General features: G+C 43.6%; 1 protein-coding gene across 1 annotated transcript in view; it reads left to right on the top strand.

Moving 5' to 3' along the window:
- Nucleotides 1–22,280, top strand: part of FZR1 (fizzy and cell division cycle 20 related 1) — a 119,393-nt gene that overhangs the window by 79,215 nt on the left and 17,898 nt on the right. Inside the window, exons 8-13 of the mRNA XM_077475825.1 lie at nucleotides 9,512–9,577; nucleotides 9,689–9,791; nucleotides 9,929–10,113; nucleotides 10,204–10,437; nucleotides 16,467–16,571; nucleotides 19,199–19,291. Coding sequence (XP_077331951.1) covers nucleotides 9,512–9,577; nucleotides 9,689–9,791; nucleotides 9,929–10,113; nucleotides 10,204–10,437; nucleotides 16,467–16,571; nucleotides 19,199–19,291 — 786 coding nt within the window. The remainder of the gene's footprint in view (nucleotides 1–9,511; nucleotides 9,578–9,688; nucleotides 9,792–9,928; nucleotides 10,114–10,203; nucleotides 10,438–16,466; nucleotides 16,572–19,198; nucleotides 19,292–22,280) is intronic.

Here is a 22,280-nt window from a genome sequence, read left to right as displayed (position 1 = left end):
CTCTGGGGAGGCTGAGCCGATCAGTGTAGAGCTGGAGCGAGATGGCCCTCCCACTTCCTGAATCCAGGCTCCTTCCTCCCACGAGACTGAAGCGGAACATGGCGACATGCCGGCGTACCGCCCCGCAATCTAGCGGTAAGGGGAAACCCTCAGACGGGACAGCAGACAGGCGGTCTGAGAGCATACCTGTCCCCTCAGAGTGCAGAGCAAGGAAAAGCAGCCCGGAAAGGATTAGAGACAGACGTGAAAGGCGCTGGATCTCCGGAATGCAAAGTCAGCCAAGGAAGGCTCAGGTATGAAAAAGAAATGCTAATGAAGGGTCAAGGCCCGCCGGGGTTTGAAAGGAGAATCTTAACAAGTCCAACACTGGCTGGAGATAGACTGATTGGAGTGCTGGGGATGGAGGAACAAGATGGCTTGGTTGGGAGGGAGAAAGCACACGAATGCAGCCAGGGTCTGTAAAGTAACTTATCAAGGTATAGAGACTGAGTATATTAAAGAAGCCCAGGGGCAGTATGGGACACAGGATATCCTGGGAGAAGGGACTAAAGGGGTGAGAAAGGTAGACTCCTTAAAAGAAAATAAACGATGGGCGGACTGTGAAGGGAGAACACTCGAGGGGGGAGCAGGTGGTCTGACCCCCGATAAGTCCCCAGAAGGATCCCCAGGAAGGGATATAAGAAAACAAACACCACAAGCTATATTACAACCCACATTACTGGCACAGAGTCCCTCATTAGAGCAAATAGTGTCCCGATCAGAGGTAATAGGGGTGACAATGGATAAAGAACTAAGGGAACTATTGAGAACTCTCCCTACAAAAACTGATATACAATCATTAATTGCAGCAGTAGAGCTATCATGTAAACAAATGATGGGTGGATTGAGAGAGGATATAGTAGCCCTGGGACATAGAGTGGAAGAGGTGGAGACAGACCAAGATGGCATTAAACTGGCAGTGGCGGACACACAAGAGTTGGTAAAACACCATGAAGGAGTAATAAATTCACTATTAGACCAATTGGACGATCAAGAAAATAGGGATCGAAGGCAAAATATCCGTATAAGAGGCTTGGCCGAGGCCAAAGGGGGTGTGGACTTATTACAGACAGTGACAGAATTGTTTAACCAGATGCTGGGGCATTGACAACAGAAAAGGTGGAAATAGACAGGATACATCGGTCCCTGTCTCAATCCTCCCAGAGTATGCACAGACCCCGAGACGACATTTGCAAATTACATAAGTACACTATGAAAGAAGCAATTATGAAAGTAGCCCGTAACAATTCTAATATAGAGTTCGAAGGTTGCCAGATTTCCCTATTTCCAGACCTATCATACCGCACACTAATGCAACGTAGGACTGTCCGGCCCCTATTGGAGGTGATGCAAACCACGGAGGTGAAATATAGGTGGGGCTTTCCTTTTCGGATAACGGCCTCACGAAACGGAAAGACAGCAGTCCTCAGGACGAAGGATGATTTAAAGAACTTTACGGAGATACTAGGCCTACCAGCAGTGGACTTTGTAGATTGGAGATTGAATAGTATTAAATCCCCCATGCAGCGCCCGGAGTAATGTAATCAAGTACCCAGGAGAGGAGGAGGAGGAGGAGGGAAGAAGATATGATAAAAGATGGAAATGGATGCTGGCAGAGGATAAATTAGGGAGTGGGGGAGGATTGGGGGGAGGGGCAGGTGGAGGCCGGAGTAATGGGGGGGAATATGGGGGGGGGGCGGTAGGCGGGATGGGGGGGAATGGGGGAATTCCCTTTTAAGTATTACATTTCCTAAAAATGGGAAGGGATCTGCCCTGTCCTGCAATCCTGCCCAGTGTGCTACCGGTGTTATCTGCCTGTTCCTAGCTCTCTTTCCTTCTTCTTCTTTTTTTTTTTTTTTTAATGCTCGCTCGCGCGCTCTCTCTCGCGCTCTCTCTCTCGCGCTCTCTCTCTCTCGCTCTCTCTCTCGCGCTCGCTCGCTCTCTTCCTCTCTCTCTCTCTCTTCTCCTCTCTTCTCTCTCTCTCCTCTCTTCTCTCTCTCTCCTCTCTTCGCTCTCTCTCCTCTCTTCGCTCTTCTCTCCTCTCTTCGCTCTCTCTCCTCTCTTCGCTCTCTCTCCTCTCTTCGCTCTCTCTCCCTCTCTTCGCTCTCCTCTCTCTCTCTCTCTCTCTCTCTCTCTCTCTCTCTCTCTCTCTCTCTCTCTCCTCTCTCTCTCTCTCTCCTCCTCTCTCCCTCTCTCCCTCTCTCCCTCTCTCCCTCTCTCCCTCTCTCCCTCTCTCCCTCTCTCCCTCTCTCCCTCTCTCCCTCTCTCCCTCTCTCTCTCTCTCCCTCTCTCTCTCTCCCTCTCTCTCTCTCCCTCTCTCTCTCTCTCTCTCTCTCTCTCTCTCTCTCTCTCTCTCTCTCTCCCTCTCTCTCTCTCTCTCTCCCCTCTCTCTCTCTCTCTCTCCCCTCTCTCTCTCTCTCCCCTCTCTCCTTTCCCTCTCTCTCTCTTTCCCCTCTCTCTCTCTTTCCCCTCTCTCTCCTCTCCTCTCCTCTCTCCTCTCCCCTCTCTCTCCTCTCTCCTCTCTCTCCTCTCTCCTCTCTCTCCTCTCCCCCTCTCTCTCCTCTCCCCTCTCTCTCTCTCCCCTCTCTCTCTATAACCAGAAGAAGTCAACAGGGTGGGGGGGGGGGGCATCAATTTATGCCCGTAATAATTGCACAGTGGATTTTTTATCAAAACATTGAAAAAATTAGGGAAGTTTAGGGAGGGGATATTAATATTAGGAGATTTTAACCTCACATTAGATCCTGAGATGGACACATCATCTGGCAAAACACCATTATCATTTAGAGCACAGAGACACTTAAAGAGTCTAAGAATGTTACAATTGGTAGATAGTTGGATGACACTACAATCACAATCTCAGATCACACTCCAATAGAATTAAGTTTGAGAATGGTAGGGAGTAAAGGGAAAACGTGACGTTAAAATGAAAATATATTGGATGATAAAAGAGTTTTTGAAAAATTATATAATTATTTTGAAGACAATGTTCCAGGTGATGTCTGACCAGGTGGTGTGGGGAGGCCCATAAGGCAGTAATGAGGGGGAATTGATTGCGCAGGGTTCACATATCAAAAAGGAACGGCAAAAAAGAAATAGAGGAACTTTTAGAAGAAATACACAAATTAGAAATGAAACACAAAAATAATCTACAACTGGTAGAGGGTGAATAGATTGGAGGAATTACGATTGAAATTAGTCCAATGCCTAGATCTAAAAGTGAAAAGTAAGCAAAGGTATTACGCACACCGTTTCTACGAGCAAGGGAGTAAAGGAGGAAAGTTACTAGCCAGACAGTTAGAGACAACAAGAATTAAAGCATGTCCATAACTTGGTAGTGAATAACAAACAAATAATACACCCAGAAAATTACAGCATAATTTCATAAGTATTATAAGTCGTCGTATAATATAGAACCGAGCCCAGTGAGGAATGGGGAGGGGGGATTAGAGGAAAGGAAAAAAAAAATTTGAGAATATTTAGGAGCAGCGGAACTGCCTACTATCCCGAAACAAGCACTGGGGGAAATGGAACAAATTAATTACAGAAGAAGAGCTAAATAGGGTGATGATGAATTTAGCGTTGGGTAAGAGTCCAGGACCGGATGGCTTCACAAATATATATTATAAAAGATTTCTGCCAATTTTAAGTCGCCCCCCTATGTAATTACTTTAATTCGATTAAAATATCGAACCCCTTACCACCGGAGGCGCTATTGGCATATATAAAAGTATTGCCAAAGGGGGGGGGGAGAAGGACCCCCACTACTGTGTGTGAACTACAGGCCCATCTCCCTGTTGAACTCGGACATGAAGATCCTATCTAAAATACTGGCCCTTCGAATGCAAGAACATGTAGCAAAAATAGTCCATTTGGACCAGACAGGATTTATAAAAGGTCATGAAACCAGAGACAATACCATCAGAGCCTTACACATTTTGCTTTGGGCGCAAAATGGACCAGATAAAATACCGAGGGTAGTATTGTCGATGGACGCTGAGAAGGCATTTGATCAAGTTAATTGGATCTTTATGTCCGAGGTCCTGAGGGAGGTGGGACTGGAAGAACGTATGATGGGATGGGTGATGGCATTATATAACAGCCCCATAGCAAGGATCAAGGTGAATGGGGGGTTGTCGGAGTATGTTAACATAATGTTGTTTGCTCTAGTTCTGGAACTTTTTTTTATGTATGATTAGGAAGACATGGGGGGGGGGAGTCACGGGGATTCGGATTGGAGCAGTAGAGCACAAGGTCTCCGCATATGCGGATGACCTTCTGTTCTATCTCTCCAATCCCAAGGACTCACTAAGAGAGTTGATGCAGGAGGTGGACAGATTTGGTCATCTGTCTAACTTCAAAATACATTTTGGGAAATCACCCATGATGCCAATCCATGTTCCCAGTAAGATGAGATCCCACATACAATTAAACTTCCCCTTTATCTAGAGTCCAGAATCATTGGTATACTTGGATACATATAACGCCTAATTTAAAAAAGCTATATGAATTAAATTATGACCCCCTATTAAAAAAAGTAATAAAATACCTACAAAGTTGGAAGGGTCTTTCTCTGACGTGGTTTGGAAGAGTGAATGTTATCAAAATGAATGTGCTGCCAAGAATTATTTATGTATTATCAACAGTACCTGTGACACTCCCACATTCTTTTTTTAGGCAAGTGAGAGAGGCCCTTTCAAAGTTTGTGTGGGGGGATAAACACCCTAGGGTGTCATATGACACACTAAGGAGATCAAAACTGGAGGGGGGGTTTGGATTACCAGATATAAATATATATTATAAAGCGGTAGCTCTAGTAAGAATAATGAATTGGCGTCATGACTCCTCAAATAGAAATGGGTGAATTTGGAAAAAACGATAGCAGGTAGGAAGTTAGAGGGGGCCCCGTGGATACCAACTGCGAATAGAGGGTTATCGGAGTGGATATCACCGTTAACGAAGTCAACATTATCAATATGGGATAAGTTGAATATTCAGGGCAAATTTGCCCCTATGATATCCCCTCTAACACCAATAGAAGGATACCCTTGGTTCTGCCCAGGGGAGGATGGGAGGAATTTAGGGAGTTGGAATAGAGAGGGAGGGGCTACATGTGCTAGAATAGCCCCAAAGGGTGTGGTGGTACCCATAACAGAATTGGTATCGACATGGGGGGAAATTCCAATGGCCACATGGAGGTATCTCCAAATAATAGAGTTTTTTTTTTAATAAAAGGAAAAATATGATGAGGTCACTGGACTCTATTACCACGTTTGAATCATGGTGTATAAATAATCCTGAGGCTAAACATGTATTATCTAGGATGTATAAACTGATACTTAAGACGATGAACATGGCAATACCTTATTATATAAGAGAATGGGAGAGAGAAATTGGGCAGAAGTTTACGACTGCACAAATACAAAGGATGATAAAAGTAACACATGGCTCCTTTATTAGCTCCCAAATTCAGGAGATGACATACAAATTTTTAATTAGATGGTATCGTACCCCAGCACGTTTAATACAAATGTTCCCGAAAGCGGATGAAAGATGTTGGAGGGGATGTGTGCAGAAAGGCACATATCTCCATATTTGGTGGACGTGCCCCAAGATTAAAAAATTTTGGGAGGCAGTGGCCCCGTGGATCAGGAGGTTGACTCTGAAGCCTATAGATTTCTCAATTGATCATTTTCTGTTCCACGGGATGCCATTAGCAAGTAAAGTATATAAAAGAAGCATCACACCACATCTATTGAACGCAGCGAAGGTACTGATACCTAGGTACTGGAAGCAGACCAAATGCCCCACAGTATTAGAATGGAAAAAGGAAGTAGATAGAATAATGGAAGCCGAGAAATGGTTACATATAATTAGAAATAAACAAGATGAATTTAATGATATTTGGGAAGGTTGGAAATGTTACTCAATGAAGATAAAATAGGGAGCGGGGGGAGGGGGGGAAGGGAAGAGAGAATTATTACACTTAAAATGTGGGTCGTGTTTTTTTTTTTTTTTTTTTCCTTCTTCTTCTGGGGTGTACATGGGTAAAGGGATAAAGAAAAAGAAAATGGAAAGAATGTATATTGTATTAATGGATATGATTAAAGAAAACAAATAAAAAGTGATTAAAAAAAAGAATAAAGATTAGTGGCCTTAATCACATTTTCACTCGGTGGAAGAAAACGCACTAGGTCCCCCTCCGCCAGGACCCTCAAATAGAGTAACTCGGGGAGGGGGGGGGGGGGGGGGGGGAGGAGAGGAATCTCCCTCATAAGACCGGGATGAGACTGATGATTCCTCTTCTGAGGAATCATCAAGTGGAGGGCCCTCTTCAGCTTCTCAAGATGAGAAGGTGTTGGTGCAAATTGTTGCTGGATTGGTCTGCTCCAACTTTAAGTTGCCCGTATCTGAATCCGTTAAAGAACCCTCCTCTTGAACACTGAAGCCTCCTCAAACTGCACATGCTTTTCCGTTCATAGTTTACTGGAAAAGCTTATCTATTCTGAGTGGGATCACCCAGATAAACATTTTTTCCCTCCTAAAAAGTTTTCAACACTCTATCCTATTGAGGAAGATTTTACTAAGATGTGGGGTATACCGGCAATTGAGGCCGCCATATCCCCCGTAACTAAGTCTGGCTTGTCCTGTTGACAACACACAGATGCTTAGGGATTCAACTGATAAAAAATTGGAATTCCTGTTAAACATTTTCTTCTTGGCAGGATCAGTGGCTCAACCTACAGAGGCAGCAATTGGAGTTTGTCAATATTTGAGAGACCATGTTAAACAGGTGCTAAAAGTTTTACCTGAACAGCAAGCCCATGGGTTGGCCAACCTACCAGTTGGTTTGTGTTTTGCTGTTGACGCAATCAGAGATTCTATCCTCCAGAACTCTCGCCTTATGCTTGGGTTGGTACATACGCGTAGAATCTTATGGTTGAAAAATTGGTCAGCCGAATCGCCATGTAAGAAGCTCCTGGTTGGGTTTCCCTTTCGTGGTGCAAGACTGTTCGGGGAGGATTTGGATTGTAGCCAAAGGATCTCTAGTTGGAAAAGCACCCTTTTGCCAGTTGAGAAAAGGAGTAGGCGTCCCTCTAAACGGTCTCTTTCTCCAGTGCCAGAGGCATCAGGCTCCAGGCAGTCACGACGGTCTCCTCCTTCGGGGTCAAAAGTTAAATCTCAGTCAACCCCAGGGACAAAAGTCCTGGGGGAGGAAGTCTACAAGACAAAACGCTAAAGCCTCCTTATGAAGGGGGAGCCCCCGGTCACTCGAGTGGGGGAAGACTGCTAAAGTTCTCAAGGGTCTGGCAGGAGGATTTTCAGGACAGATGTGTGGTCTCCACAATAACTCTCTAGGTTACAAATTAGAGTTCTGAGAATTCCCCTCTTCTTGTTTCCTCAGATTAAATGTCCCCAAAGACCCAGAGAAAAAGAAGTCTCTTTCTAGCATTGGATCGACTTTTGTCGCAAAAAAGTTATTGTGGTAGTTCCCACGCAAGGGCAGGGAACTTTCAAACCTTTTCATTGTACCAAAGCCAAATGGAGATGTCGGACCCATTCTAGATCTCAAAGATCTAAACCGATTCCTAAAAGTACGGTCCTTTCGCATTGGATTCAATCCAATTGGTAGTCTCCATCCTACAAGGAGAACTTCTGGCGTCAATAGACATCAAGGATGCGTACCTGCATGTACCTGTTTTCCCTGCTCATCCAAAATATCTGCGTTTCAAAGTAGAAAGAGGCCACTTTCAGTTTTTAGCTCTGCCTTTTGGGCTAGCCACTGTACCTCGGCTGTTTTCAAAGATCTTGGCTCCTCCTCTAGCCAGATTAAGATCCCAGGGTATAACTCTAATAGCGTACCTAGACTACCTGCTCTTGATTGTTCGGTAGCCCGCTTGGACCAAAACTTGGTCACCACAATCGACTACCTGGAATACTTAGGTTGGGACTTCAACTTAGAGGAGTCCTCTTTAAATCCAATAAGAAGACTAGAGTATTTGGGTCTGGTACAAATGGATACAGCCCAGAAGAGAGTATATTTACACCAGGCAAAAATCGGTGCCATAAAGAGACTGATTCAGGTAGTCAGGGCAAAGAAGGGTCCTTCTATTGGCCCTTGTATGAGGCTACTCACAGGACACAGAGGTCCCTCCCCTCCTCTAATACACTTTTATATTGCTTTGCTACAAAACTGAGGTACTCCCAGTAAGGGGAGGGGTTATATAGGGGGTTGAACTTCCTGTCTAGGGTGTGCCAGTGTCCAATCAACTAGTGCAGTGATGGCGAAGCCTTGGCACTCCAGATGTTTTGGAACTACGTTTCCCATGATGCTCATGCACTCTTCAGTGTAGTTGAGCATCATGGGAAATGTAGTTCCAAAACATCTGGGGTGCCAAGGTTCGCCATCACTGACCTAGTGATACCCTATATAAACCATCAGTAATTACTGAGACTCCGTGTCCAGTGATGTACCTCAAAAGAAAAGGATTTTACAGGTAAGCTGTTATAAAAATCCTATTATCCTTGACTACTGTTAAAAACCTTCAGTGTACTTTGGAGCACCTTGGCTTTATCCCTCGCCTAAGGCACACCCCCCACCTACAAGGCCAGCAAGGACCAGTTCTAGGGACTACTATTCTCTTCCCCAGTAATTTAATCTGAGGTGTCCTCTAGTGGCACTTATTTCTCAAAACGTTGGACCTTATGTCTCCTAGGTTTTTTTTTTTTTTTTTTTTTTTTTTTTTTTTCCTTCGCATCCCTGTTGTGGAACATTCATATGACCCTCCTTGAAGAGGGTCAGTTTACTGGACTCTTGGGATATTGTACTATGAGGGCTGTTGCATCTCATTGATCTCTCACTGTGAGATTAGTTGTCTGACCCAGCAACTTCTTTTTTCACATAGAACCTCCCCTTTCTGAATCCTAAGGGTTAGAAATGTAAGGCTTGGGCTCTTGCATGTTGACCTCCTGGTCTTTTCTTATAGACCTGTTTTGATTTACAAAGTTCCCTCTGCAGATCTATTATTTTAGGACCTGTTCTAGTGGTTTGTCTTTTTTTGTAACACATCAGGTCATTGATCTAGCTTTTTACCTTTTCATGTAATGTGTTCAGACACAGGGCTTTTTAGGTAGTAGTATTCTCTTTGGCAGTATGATGTCTGTTTTGGTCTGAAGCACTAGGTTGATCCTCTGTGGCCTCCCATGGTGACAGTTCTCTATCTTGCTAGGACTTTACCCTATCTGGTTTGGATTCAGGCATTGATCCAGCAGGCATTTCTGGATTAGACCGTTTCCAAAATTTATCTTGGGGTTGCCAGTGGCTTGCTTATAATTTTCCTTTTTGTCAAGTGTCCCAGCCTCCTGTAGGCAGCAGTATATCTAGACTGTTTCTGAATTAATGTGCCCCCTCATTGACGCAATAGAAAGTTTTACGATAAGTACAAACCTCTCACATTATCGTTTATTTCAGGTGACAAGACTGTGTGATTTATCTGTAGAAGGGGACTCTGTGACATCAGTGGGTTGGTCTGAGAGGGTGAGTATAATTACCCAAAATATTACAGGGTTTGTGAAAGTTTAAATTAACCAAGGAATTTATTGATGTTAACACAGTAGAAAAATGTTATGTTAATTGCTTTCTTCCCAGGGGAATCTGGTGGCTGTGGGTACACACAAAGGTTTTGTTCAGATTTGGGATGCATCAGCAGGAAAGAAACTGTCCACTTTAGAAGGACACACAGCTAGAGTTGGTAAGGTGGCTTATTATGTTAAGTGCATTTCTACTCTTGGCTAACAAATTTAGTCACGGATGTGTACCACAAAATGTACTTACAGAAGTTAATTTAGAGCCAACTATTTTAATCCGTTTCATCTCTTTCTATGGTAGGGGCTTTAGCTTGGAATGCAGATCAGCTTTCCTCCGGGAGTAGAGACCGTATGATCTTGCAAAGAGATATTCGCACACCACCTGTGCAATCTGAAAGACGCTTACAGGGTCACAGGCAAGAAGTTTGTGGCCTCAAGTGGTCCACTGATCATCAGTTGCTAGCATCGGGAGGAAATGACAACAAGGTATAATTTGTGTCACAGCTTTATTGATTAGTAATTTAATAGACAGAATTTCCTGTTTTTGTTAAAGGTCTTTTTTTTTTTTTCTCACAGCTCCTGGTATGGAATCACTCAAGCTTAACACCTGTCCAACAGTACACAGAGCACCTTGCTGCAGTGAAAGCAATTGCGTGGTCTCCTCACCAGCATGGTCTTCTTGCATCAGGAGGAGGGACCGCTGACCGATGTATCAGATTCTGGAATACACTTACTGGTCAGCCTCTCCAGTGCATTGACACAGGCTCTCAAGTCTGCAACCTGGCCTGGTCAAAACATGCTAATGAACTTGTAAGTTTAAAAAGTATGAAATGTATTATTATACAGGGTATATATAGCACAACAGTTTGCGCAGCTCTTTACAATGTAGAGGGGGGACAGAACAATTACCATACAGTTCAATACAGAAGGGCCCTACTTGTGTAGCTTACAATCTAAAGGGAGCCGGAAGTGGTACAAAAAGTAATAGTTGCGGGGGATAATCTCATGGCGCTGGCTTAGGTACAGTTCTTAGATGGATGTGAGATGGGCTTCCCTGAATAAATTCGTTTTTAGGGATCGTGTAAAGGCGTACAGGGTGGGGGCTGACCGGACATTCTGGGGCAGGGAGTTCCAGAGGATGGGAGAGGCTCTGGAGAAGTCCTGGAAGTGAGAATGAGAGGATCTAACTTGATCACTTCAATACTGGCCACTTTCACCCTCTTCCTGCCGAGGACAATATTCATCTTTCAGTGCTGTCGCACTTTGAATGACAATTGCGCGGTCATGCAACACTGCACCCAGACTAATTTTTTATAATTTTCTTCCCACAAATAGCTTTCTTTTGGTGATATTTGATCACCTCTGGGGTCTTTATTTTTTGCTAAACAAACTAAAAAAGACATTTTTTACAAATGTTTTTTGAAAAAAAAAAATTGGTCCTGTGTTTCGGTTCTAAAATATTATTTTTTCCTTCACTGATGGGCACTGATGAGTTGGCACTGATATTTAGAATTGATGCTGCACTGAGATAGGCACCTAAAGCCGATTCTGATGGAGCACTGACTGGCAGCTGATGGGCACATTTTGGCAGTTGTGGTGGCACATCTGATGGGTCTGTGCTGATAATCAGTGTGCTGATTCTCAGAACAGACACCCCCCCTCCCCTCCCCCTGACAGGGAGAGCCGCCAATCACCTCTGCCTGTCAGAGCGTACCGAGGAGGAATGCCGTTTAACGGCACTTCCTGGTTCATGCGATGATCAGCTGTGATAGATCACAGCTGATCACATGGTAAGGAGCCTCTGTCAGAGGCTCCATACCACGATCGGAGATTCAGTGTATCAGACTGACACACAGCACCTCCGATCGTCGCCCCAGGCTGGTGCTTCTGTTATTCTGACTGGATGTCCTATGACACCCAGTCAGAATAACAGAACCACCACCCACCCTTCATTCTGCTGTAGGCCTAGGTGGGAAGTTGTTAGACAGCTTGTACTTTAGAGAAGGCAGTGTCAGCAGCATTTAAAGCAGAACTATACACACCTTTCTATTACTACAATGGAACCTTCCATCTTGGCCTTTTTCAATTTCAAGTTTATATGGTGCTGCACATGTGATCAGTTAATATACTAGCTAGTGGATGCTTTGAAAGTTTGGTTGAAAGCACAAGCAGCACTGGCCAGTTATTCAGTGCATGCCTTGAATGTAACTGGTTTGGGAAACAATAGGTTTAGTTAAGCTTTGAACTCTGTACCCATCCTGCTGCCCTCTTTTTTTTAATTATTCTAATCTTACCTAAATTATGCAGCCTAGATTCCACATGACAAGACTTTGTGAATGAGGAGCTAGTTGCCCTGCAATATGTGGAAGCGTTGCATGTTCCCCTGTTCCTTTAATTACTGGACTATAGCAGTGAATTAAGACAGCAGGGGAGCACCTTTAAAATGTAAAGTGTAACTTTAGTGTTTTAAAAAAAATTGGTAGCTGGAAGGCTTTTATTTCAGAATTTTTTTTTTGCAATAAATGCTCCTTTCCTGCCTGCAAGCAAGTTTACTTTCGACTGTACCCTGCCAATCTCAGCAAGAATACTTTGTGCTTGACTCGTACCTCTTTTCTCTATTGTCCGTAGAGGGACACAGCTTTATTATAGTTAATCAAACTAGTGTTTTACCACCACCTACCAGAAAGAGACACTGGACGCATGAAAACTGAAGGTAAAGTCTCAAGGTTTTTCACCTTAATGTATTCTGTGCATTAAAGTGAAAAACATTTTGTGCTGCAGATGCCCCCCAGAGCCCCCTTTTTACTTACCTGAACCCGATCTTTCCATCGACTAGAACAAGCTCAGCAGCTACTTTGTGTGTGTGTATGTATGTGTATATATATATATATATATATATACACACATGCCATAAAACTATCCCCTATTTTGTAAACGCTATAACTTTTGCGAAAACCAATCACTCGCTTATTGCGATTTATTTATTTTTTTTACCAAAAATATGTAGAACACGTATCGGCCTAAACTGATACATACTTTTGGGGGATATTTACTATTACCGGTACTTTTTTTTTTTTTTGTTTATAGCGCAAAAAATAAAAACCGCAGGGGTGATCAAATACCACCAAAAGAAAGCTCTATTTGTGGGGAAAAAAGGAAATCAATTTTGTTTGGGAACCACGTCGTACAACCGCGCAATTGTCAGTTAAAGCAACAGTGTCGAATCGCAAAAAGTGCTCTGGTCAGGAAGGGGGTAAATTCTTCCGGGGCTGAAGTGGTTAAAAAAGAAAAACTGAAATATCACATGGTCCTAAGTATTCAGACCCTTTGCTGTGACAGTCATATATTTAACTCAGTTGCTGCCCATTTCTTCTGATGATCCTTGAGATGGTTCTACACCTTCATTTGAGTCCAGCTGTGTTTGATTATACTGACAGGACTTGATTAGGAAAGCCACACACTTGTCTATATAAGACTTTACAGCTCACAGTGCATGTCAGCGAATGAGAATCATGAGGTCAAAGGACTGCCTGAAGAGCTCAGAGACAGAATTGTGGCAAGGCACACATCTGGCCAAGGTTACAAAAAAATCTCTGCTGCACTTAAGATTCCTAAGCACAGTGGTCTCTATAATCCTTAAATGGAAGATGTTTGGGATGACCAGAACCCTTCCTAGAGCTGGCCGTCCGGCCAAACTGAGCTATCGGGAGAGCCTTGGTGAGAGAGGTAAAGAAGATCCCAAAGATCATTGTGACTGAGCTCCAGAGATGCAGTCGGGATATGGGAGAAAGTTGTAGAAAGTCAACCATCACTACAGCCTTCCACCAGTCGGGGCTTTATGGCAGAGTGACCCGCCTGGAGTTTGCCAAAAACAATAACACCTGAAGGACTCCAAGATGGTGAGAAATAAGATTCTTTGGTCTGATGAGACTGAGAGAACTTTTTGGCCTGAATTCTAAGCCGTATGTGTGGAGAAAACCAGGTACTGCTCATCACCTTTGAAGCGTGGTGGCAGCATCACGCTTTGGAGGTGTTTTTCAGCTGCAGGGACAGGACGACTGGTTGCAATCGAGGCCAAGTACAGGGATATCCTGGATGAAAACCTTCCAACAAGACAATGACCCTAAGCACACAGCTAAAATAACGAAGGAGTGGCTTCACAACAACGCCGTGACTGTTCTTGAATGGCCCAGCCAGAGCCCTGACTTAAACCCAATTGAGCATCTCCGGAGAGACCTAAAAATGGCTGTCCACCAACATTTACCATCCAACCTGACAGAACTGGAGAGGATCTGCAAGGAGGAATAGCAGAGGATCCCCAAATCCAGGTGTGAAAAACTTGTTGCATCTTTCCCAAAAAGACTTATGGCTGTATCAGATCAAAAGTGTGCTTCTAATAAATACTGAGCAAAAGGTCTGAATACTTAGGACAATGTGATATTTCAGTTTTTCGTTTTTAATAAATCTGCAAATATGTCAACAATTCTGTGTTTTTCTGCCAATATGGGATGCGTGTAGGTTTTTATGTTTACTCTTTTATTGAGTTTTTATAGGTATAATATAGGGCTGAAACAACTAATCGATTAATCGACAACTAATCGATTATGAAATTAATCGATTACTATTTTCATAATCGATTAATCGGCCAGTAACAAAATGGGGTTAACGTTAATGAGTCTGATATTTACTATATTGACCCTTTTAATGGTATATCTCTCCTCTAAGCCCATGTACACACGGTCGGAGATTTTGCCAACCAAATCCGTCGGATTTTGCCCGTCGGATTTAGTCCGACCGATTGTGTCCGAAACTGTTGCATACACACGGTCGGGGCAAGTTGGCGAAAAATCCGATCTTTCAGAACGTGATGACGCAATTTCGTTACGATGGGACTACATTCAGGCTAGTAGCCAATAGCTTTGATGTAGGAATTTGATCTGAACATGCGTGGCACTTGGTCCGATCAAAATGCTCTACACATGATCGGATTAGGTCCGTCCGGCCCAGTTGGTCGGGAAATATTTCCAACATGTTGGAAAATTGGGTCGGACGGAGATTCGGACGGAATCAGTCCGGTGCATACCACACACAGTCTGATTATCTGACGACACGGTCCGATAAGACTCATTCCGACAGATTCTCCGACCGTGTGTACAAGGGCTAATAGTATATACAGTATATCTCTCCTCTAATAGTTTATACAGTATATCCCCTCTAATAGTATATGCAGTATATATCCCCTCTAATAGTATATACATATTATCTCTCTTCTAATGTAGTATCTAATACAGTATATAGCCTCTAATAGTATATACAGTATATCTCTTCTAATAGTATATAGCCTCTAATAGTATATACACTATATCTCTTCTAATAATACCGGTATATACAATATCTCTCTCTTCTAATAGTATATACAGTATATCTCCTCTAATAGTATATACAGTATATCTCCTCTAATAGTATATACAGTATATATCCCCTCTAATATATATACAGTATATCTCTTCAGTCTGTTATTCTCAGAGTAGATTCGATATTTTGCCCCTTAACCATATATTTGGTTATTTATATTTACTACTGCATAGAGATATTCAAGAATAAATTGCCTTTTTTTTAAACTTTACATATTAACTAAATTATACACCTCACTTTTTTTAAGGTTATTAACCGATTAATCGATTAATCGAAACAATAATCGGACAACTAATCGATTATGAAAATAATCATTAGTTGCAGCCCTAGTATAATAAGACACAATAATAAATGTCAGAGCAAGTCAAGAAAATACAAACATATCAAAGGAACATTGATATATCCAAACCTGCATATATGTAAAGTAAATCATGATGGCAACTATCAGGAACAGTGTTGTGGAAATTTTATGAAGATTTATTCTAATATGTATTGTCATATAGTGTTCTCCCACAACCCGCTCAAAAGAGCTGACTGGAGCAGACGGACGCCGGTTGAGGTCCATTTGGTTGTGGAAAGCTTCCTATTGGAGAGAGGTGTTTGCAGAGTGAGGATATGTCTGCTGGCGAAAGGCCCTCTGTGTTCACTCTGCAAAGACATTATCGGTTTAGCGAATGTGCGCTCGTGTCACCCCTGTATGCCTGATCAACATATTTGAGGTGCCATGACGTACACCTGCAGATAAGCTGCCATTGGCAGGAACAGTAGTGATTGGTTGTTGTATAAACTCATATCCTGTGTTGATTGTCACAGGCTGTGTTGTTGCATCCTGTGGGGGAAGCGATTAGCTGTTGGGGCAGGGCTTCCTGTTTGGGGCTTCCTTTGTGCGTGAATAAAAGCAAGGGCCTCTGCCCAGGAAGGGGGCAGTCGTGCTGAGATGAGGACATAAGCATGGTCAGGTCTGTTTACTGGGGAAATGCAGTAAACGTGGATTAAGTAACATGCATTATACCAAAAGGCTGAAAGGGTGCTCAATAGCACAAGAGTATAGTGGAAGTTCCACAACAGCAAACCCATATCTGCATTAAATAGGGAACTATCGTTCCATAGCTCGATCAAGAATGAACAGATGACCGAATCATAGAAGTGGGGGGGGGGGGGATATATATATATGTGTGTGTGTGTGTGTGTGTGTGTGTGTGTGTGTGTGTGTGTATGTATATGTGTGTGTGTGTGTATGTATATGTGTGTGTGTGTGTGTGTGTGTGTATATATATATATACATATATATAAATCTTTATATATTTATATATATAAATTTCACAATAGCTTAAGAACAAGAATGAGCTCAAGTTATGGCTCTACTTTATCTTAAGAGTTAATATTGTAGACTCATATATCGCTTTTTTTTATGTTATAAACAGGTGAGCACCCATGGCTATTCTCAGAACCAGATACTTGTATGGAAATACCCATCTCTAACACAAGTGGCAAAGCTCACTGGACACTCCTACAGAGTCCTTTATCTTGTAAGTGCATTTTTTTTGTAAAAAAATTCAAGTAAGACAATCTTTGTTTTAACATTCTGAGCATTTCCTGTTTGATTATGCAAGAAACTTGCCCATCTAGTGTACAGATAAATATTTAAAACATTTTTCTTAAACCAAATATAATTTTCTGTTATAATTTCCTTTTTGACGTAAAAACCTACAATTTAACATAATATTGTGCGGCATTTGGGGGTGATGGCCGAACCCCCCCCCCTTAAATGGGTTTTAGCAGCTACTGAATTTTCACTTTACAGTTGCATATATAACAGCCCAACTCTAATAAAAACTAGATTTACATAGTTGGGTTGAAAAAAGACACAAGTCCATCCAGTTCAACCTTAAAAACAAATAAAATAAAAAGTAATCTTACAATCCAAATACCCAATTTTATGCCCACAATTGATCCAGAGGAAGGCTAAAAAAAACCCCAGCAGAGCATGCTCCAATTTGCTACAGCAGGGGAAAAAAATTCCTTCCTGATCCCCCAAGAGGCAATCGGATTTTCCATGGATCAACTTTACCTATGTTAGTACCCAGTTATATTATGTACATTCAGGAAAGTATCCAGGCCTTTCTTAAAGCAATCTACTGAGCTGGCCAGAACCACCTCTGCAGGGAGTCTATTCCACATTTCCACAGCTCTAACTGTGAAGAAACCTTTCCGTACTTGAAGATGAAATCTCTTTTGCTCTAGACGTAAAGAGTGCCCCCGTGTCCTCTGGGTTGACCGTACAGAGAACAACTCAACACCAAGTTCACTATATGGACCCCTAATATATTTGAACATGTTGATCATATCCCCCCTTATTCTCCTCTTCTCAAGAGTGAATAAATTTAGTTCCTCTAATCTTTCCTCATAGCTGAGCTCCTCCATGCCTCTTATCAGTTTGGTTGCCCTTCTCTGCACTTTCTCCAGTTCCCCGATATCCTTTTTGAGAACTGGTGCCCAAAACTGAACTGCATATTCCAGGTGAGGTCTTACTAATGATTTGAACAGGGGCAAAATTGTATCTCTCTCTGGGGTCCATACCTCTTAATACAAGAAAGGACTTTGCTCGCTTTGGAAACAGCAGCTTGGCATTGCATGTTGTTGTTGAGCTTATGATCTACCAAAACCCCCAGATCCTTCACTATGGATTCCCCCAGTTGTACTCCCCCTAGTATGTATGATGCATGCATATTCTTGGCCCCCCCAAGTGCATAACTTTACTTTTCTCAACATTAAACCTCATCTGCCACATAGTCGCCCAATTAGACAGTGTATTGAGGTCGGCTTGTAAATTGGAGACATCCTGTAAGGACGTTATTCCACTGCATATCTTGGTGTCCTCTGCAAAGACAGTAATGTTACTTTTAAAGTGGGAATTTTTTTTTCGATTCTTTGACAGAAAAAAATCTGACATGTAATGCTTTCCCATTGTGTTGAAACGTTTAAAACACTCTTTGGCAGAATTTGCACTTTTAAATAGCAAGATGGGTAAGAAGTAAAAAAATTTGATGAACTTTGAATGCTACACGTGAAATGCCAGACTGCGTTTAGCCTGAAAATAAAAAGTAAACAACCACCACATCTAAGTGCCGATTCACACTAGTGCGATGCGAGAACCCTGCGAATCAACTGCAGGTTCCCGCATCGCACTTGACACACACGGCAGTTCACACTGCCATATGCGATTTGATAGGGAGTGTCATTATTATATGTTAACGACACCCCCATTTCAGCTCACATATCGCACTGCGAACTGACAGTTTGGACATGAATCGGAACGCATATGTGTGAACACAAATGCGATCCGATTCTGGTCCAAACAGAAAAAAGGGTCCTGTGCGTGTTTGGACCGAATGCGGTGCGATATCAGCCATACTATCTGTATGGCTGACATTGCATGTAATGTGAACAGCCATGCGCTATATGTCTGGCATCGCGCTAGTGTGAACAGGCACTAAGGACTGATAAACAATAATATATTCCATTTTTGTTGTTGGGGTATTTTAATCTGTAAATTTGGTTGTTTATCTTTAGTCATCTAGAGAGGCACTAGTTTACTATTTTACTTTAAAGTGGTTGTAAACCTTAAAATGTGAACAAAGCATATCCTTCTATAGTGTGTACGTGTCTCAATTAGGAGCAAAAAGTGTCCCTTTTGTCTACTGCTTTGTTCCTTTATCAGCATGAAGCACTTCTGACAAGTTTTCCTGACACCAAGAGAAAAAAGGTGAGAGGAGGAGGGACCTCCAGCTGATTGACAGCTTCAGCTCTGTTTCTGTGTATGTGGAAAGGGTTTATCCCTTCCCCTCCAATCAGCTGTCGGAGCTCTAATCACTGAGCGCATAGTCTAACTTAAGCTCGCCACCCCCTTTTTTCTGAACTCTCAGAAAAACGTTAAAATTCAGCACTTTGGCTGTAGAGAAGAAAGAGCTGCAGCTAGACAGGAACAACTTATTTTATGTAACCTGAGGCCAGTCACTTCTCTGGGTATATGAGAGGTCTTACAATTACTTTAAATTATGTCTATTTGGTAATCAGATCACTTGAACATGAATGAATGATGTACTTTAAGTGTGGAAATATTCAGTTTCGCGCTGTAATTCTTTTCTCACCACAGGCTATGTCCCCAGACGGTGAAGCCATTGTTACAGGTGCCGGAGATGAAACATTAAGGTTCTGGAATGTTTTTAGCAAAACAAGATCGACAAAGGTAAGGTCAACTGGCAGTAATAGAAAAATGAACAGCACAAACATGTTAAACAACACACTGTTGGACCCATATACAGTTGTGTTCAAAAGTTTGCATACCCTTGGAAAATTGGTAATATACAGTATGTATCATCTTTAATCACTAGCTTACTGGGCACTTAAACACCCTTCCTGCCCAGACCAATTTTCAGCTTTGGTGCTCTCACACTTTGAATGATAATTACTCAGTCATGCAACATTGTACCACAAATAGAGCTTTCTTTTGGTGGTATTTGATCACCTCTGGGGTTTTTCTTTTTTGCGCCATAAATGAAAAAAGACTGAAAATTTTGAAAAAAAAAACGCATATTTCTTTGTTTCTGTGACAAAATTATGCAAATTATTAATTTTTCTTTATACATTTTGACCACAATTTATACTGCTACATATCTTTGGTAAAAATAACCCAAATTAGTGGATATTATTTGGTCTTTGTGAAAGTTAGAGAGTCTACAAACTGTGGTGCGAATCGCACAAAATTGATTACATCTGATGTACTGGTGGTCTATCTCACTTCTTGCGACCCGAACAAGCCAGGAAAGTACAAATACCCCCCAAATGACCCCTTTTTGGAAAGTAGACATGCCAAGGTATTTAGTAAGAGGCATAGTGAGCTTTTTGATGTTGTCATTTTTTTCCCACAATTCTTTGCAAAATTAAGATTTTTTATTTTTTTCCACAAAATTATCATTGTAATAGGTTATTTTTCTCACATGGCATGTGTATACCACAAATGACACCCCCCAAAAAATTATGCTACTCCTCCTGAGTATTACAATACCACATGTGTGGGACTTTTTCACAGCCTGGCCACATAGAGAGGCCCAACATGCAGGGAGCGCCATCAGGTGTTCTAGGAGCATAAATTACACATCTAACTTGTTGACTACCTATTACACTTTTGAAGGCCCTGGAGCACCAGGACAATGACACGTGACACTGATGACAGATGGCACTTATACGTGACACTGATGGCACTTATACGTGACACTGGTGGCACTTATACGTGACACTGGTGGCACTTATACGTGACACTGGTGGCACTTATACGTGACACTGGTGGCACTTATACGTGACACTGGTGGCACTTATACGTGACACTGGTGGCACTTATACGTGACACTGGTGGCACTTATACGGGACACTGGTGGCACTAATACGTGACACCGATGACGGGTGGCACTAATACGTGACACCGACGACGGGTGGCACTAATACGTGACACCGACGACGGGTGGCACTAATACGTGACACCGACGACGGGTGGCACTAATACGTGGCACCGACGACGGGTGGCACTAATACGTGGCACCGACGACGGGTGGCACTAATACGTGGCACCGACGACGGGTGGCACTAATACGTGGCACCGACGACGGGTGGCACTAATACGTGGCACCGACGACGGGTGGCACTAATACGTGGCACCGACGACGGGTGGCACTAATACGTGGCACCGACGACGGGTGGCACTAATACGTGGCACCGACGACGGGTGGCACTAATACGTGGCACCGACGACGGGTGGCACTAATACGTGGCACCGACGACGGGTGGCACTAATACGTGGCACCGACGACGGGTGGCACTAATACGTGGCACCGACGACGGGTGGCACTAATACGTGGCACCGACGACGGGTGGCACTAATACGTGGCACCGACGACGGGTGCCACTAATACGTGGCACCGACGACGGGTGCCACTAATACGTGGCACCGACGACGGGTGGCACTAATACGTGGCACCGACGACGGGTGGCACTAATACGTGGCACCGACGACGGGTGGCACTAATACGTGGCACCGACGACGGGTGGCACTAATACGTGGCACCGACGACGGGTGCCACTAATACGTGGCACCGACGACGGGTGCCACTAATACGTGGCACCGACGACGGGTGCCACTAATACGTGGCACCGACGACGGGTGCCACTAATACGTGGCACCGACGACGGGTGCCACTAATACGTGGCACCGACGACGGGTGGCACTAATACGTGGCACCGACGACGGGTGGCACTAATACGTGGCACCGACGACGGGTGGCACTAATACGTGGCACCGACGACGGGTGGCACTAATACGTGGCACCGACGACGGGTGGCACTAATACGTGGCACCGACGACGGGTGGCACTAATACGTGGCACCGACGACGGGTGGCACTAATACGTGGCACCGACGACGGGTGGCACTAATACGTGGCACCGACGACGGGTGGCACTAATACGTGGCACCGACGACGGGTGGCACTAATACGTGGCACCGACGACGGGTGGCACCGACGACGGGTGGCACCGACGACGGGTGGCACCGGGGACAGATAGCACTAACAGGTGGCACTGGGGGGAGGATGGCACTTTTTTTTAACCTTTTTTCACTTACAGCCGCTGCAGCCGTTCATCTCTCCCCTCTCACACGCTGTCTGTGTGAGGAGGGAGAGCGGTGCTGAGAGATGATCTCATATGTTTACATATGAGATCATCTCACAATGGACACGCCGATCGCGCTGTAAACGACCACTGTGATTGGCTGTTTACAGCGATCTGTGTTTGCCTGTCTCCGGGGGACACGGCAAACGCACAACTTTCCCGATGCGCGCTTGCGGCGGCGCGCATTGCTGAAGTAAACACGAGGTCGTCCAGGGACGGCCTCCCGGACAAAAGCGCCTGCTCTATAGCCGTCATTCGGCTATAGGGTGGGCAGGAAGCGGTTAAAGAAAACATGAGCGAACAGGCAAAACACATTTCTTTTATTTCTTATCGGATTTATATTCAACTGTAGGCCATAAAAGAATGGCACAATCCTAAAACATGGCAACAAGTAAATTAAATGACCCCTGTTCAAAAGTCTGCATACCCTTAGTTCTTAATACTGTGTATTGCCCCTTTGCTGACTTTTTTTAATAGTTGTCTGAGGCCCTGAATTAATGCAGGTGATATAGCTGA

The sequence above is a fragment of the Lithobates pipiens genome, unplaced genomic scaffold, assembly GCF_037356315.1.
Source record: "Lithobates pipiens isolate NorthernLeopardFrog02 unplaced genomic scaffold, aLitPip1_a1.2 Scaffold_13, whole genome shotgun sequence".
Taxonomy (NCBI): domain Eukaryota; kingdom Metazoa; phylum Chordata; class Amphibia; order Anura; family Ranidae; genus Lithobates; species Lithobates pipiens.
The sequence above is the reverse complement of the archived record's forward strand: the minus strand, read 5'-3'. Positions and strand labels throughout refer to the sequence as shown.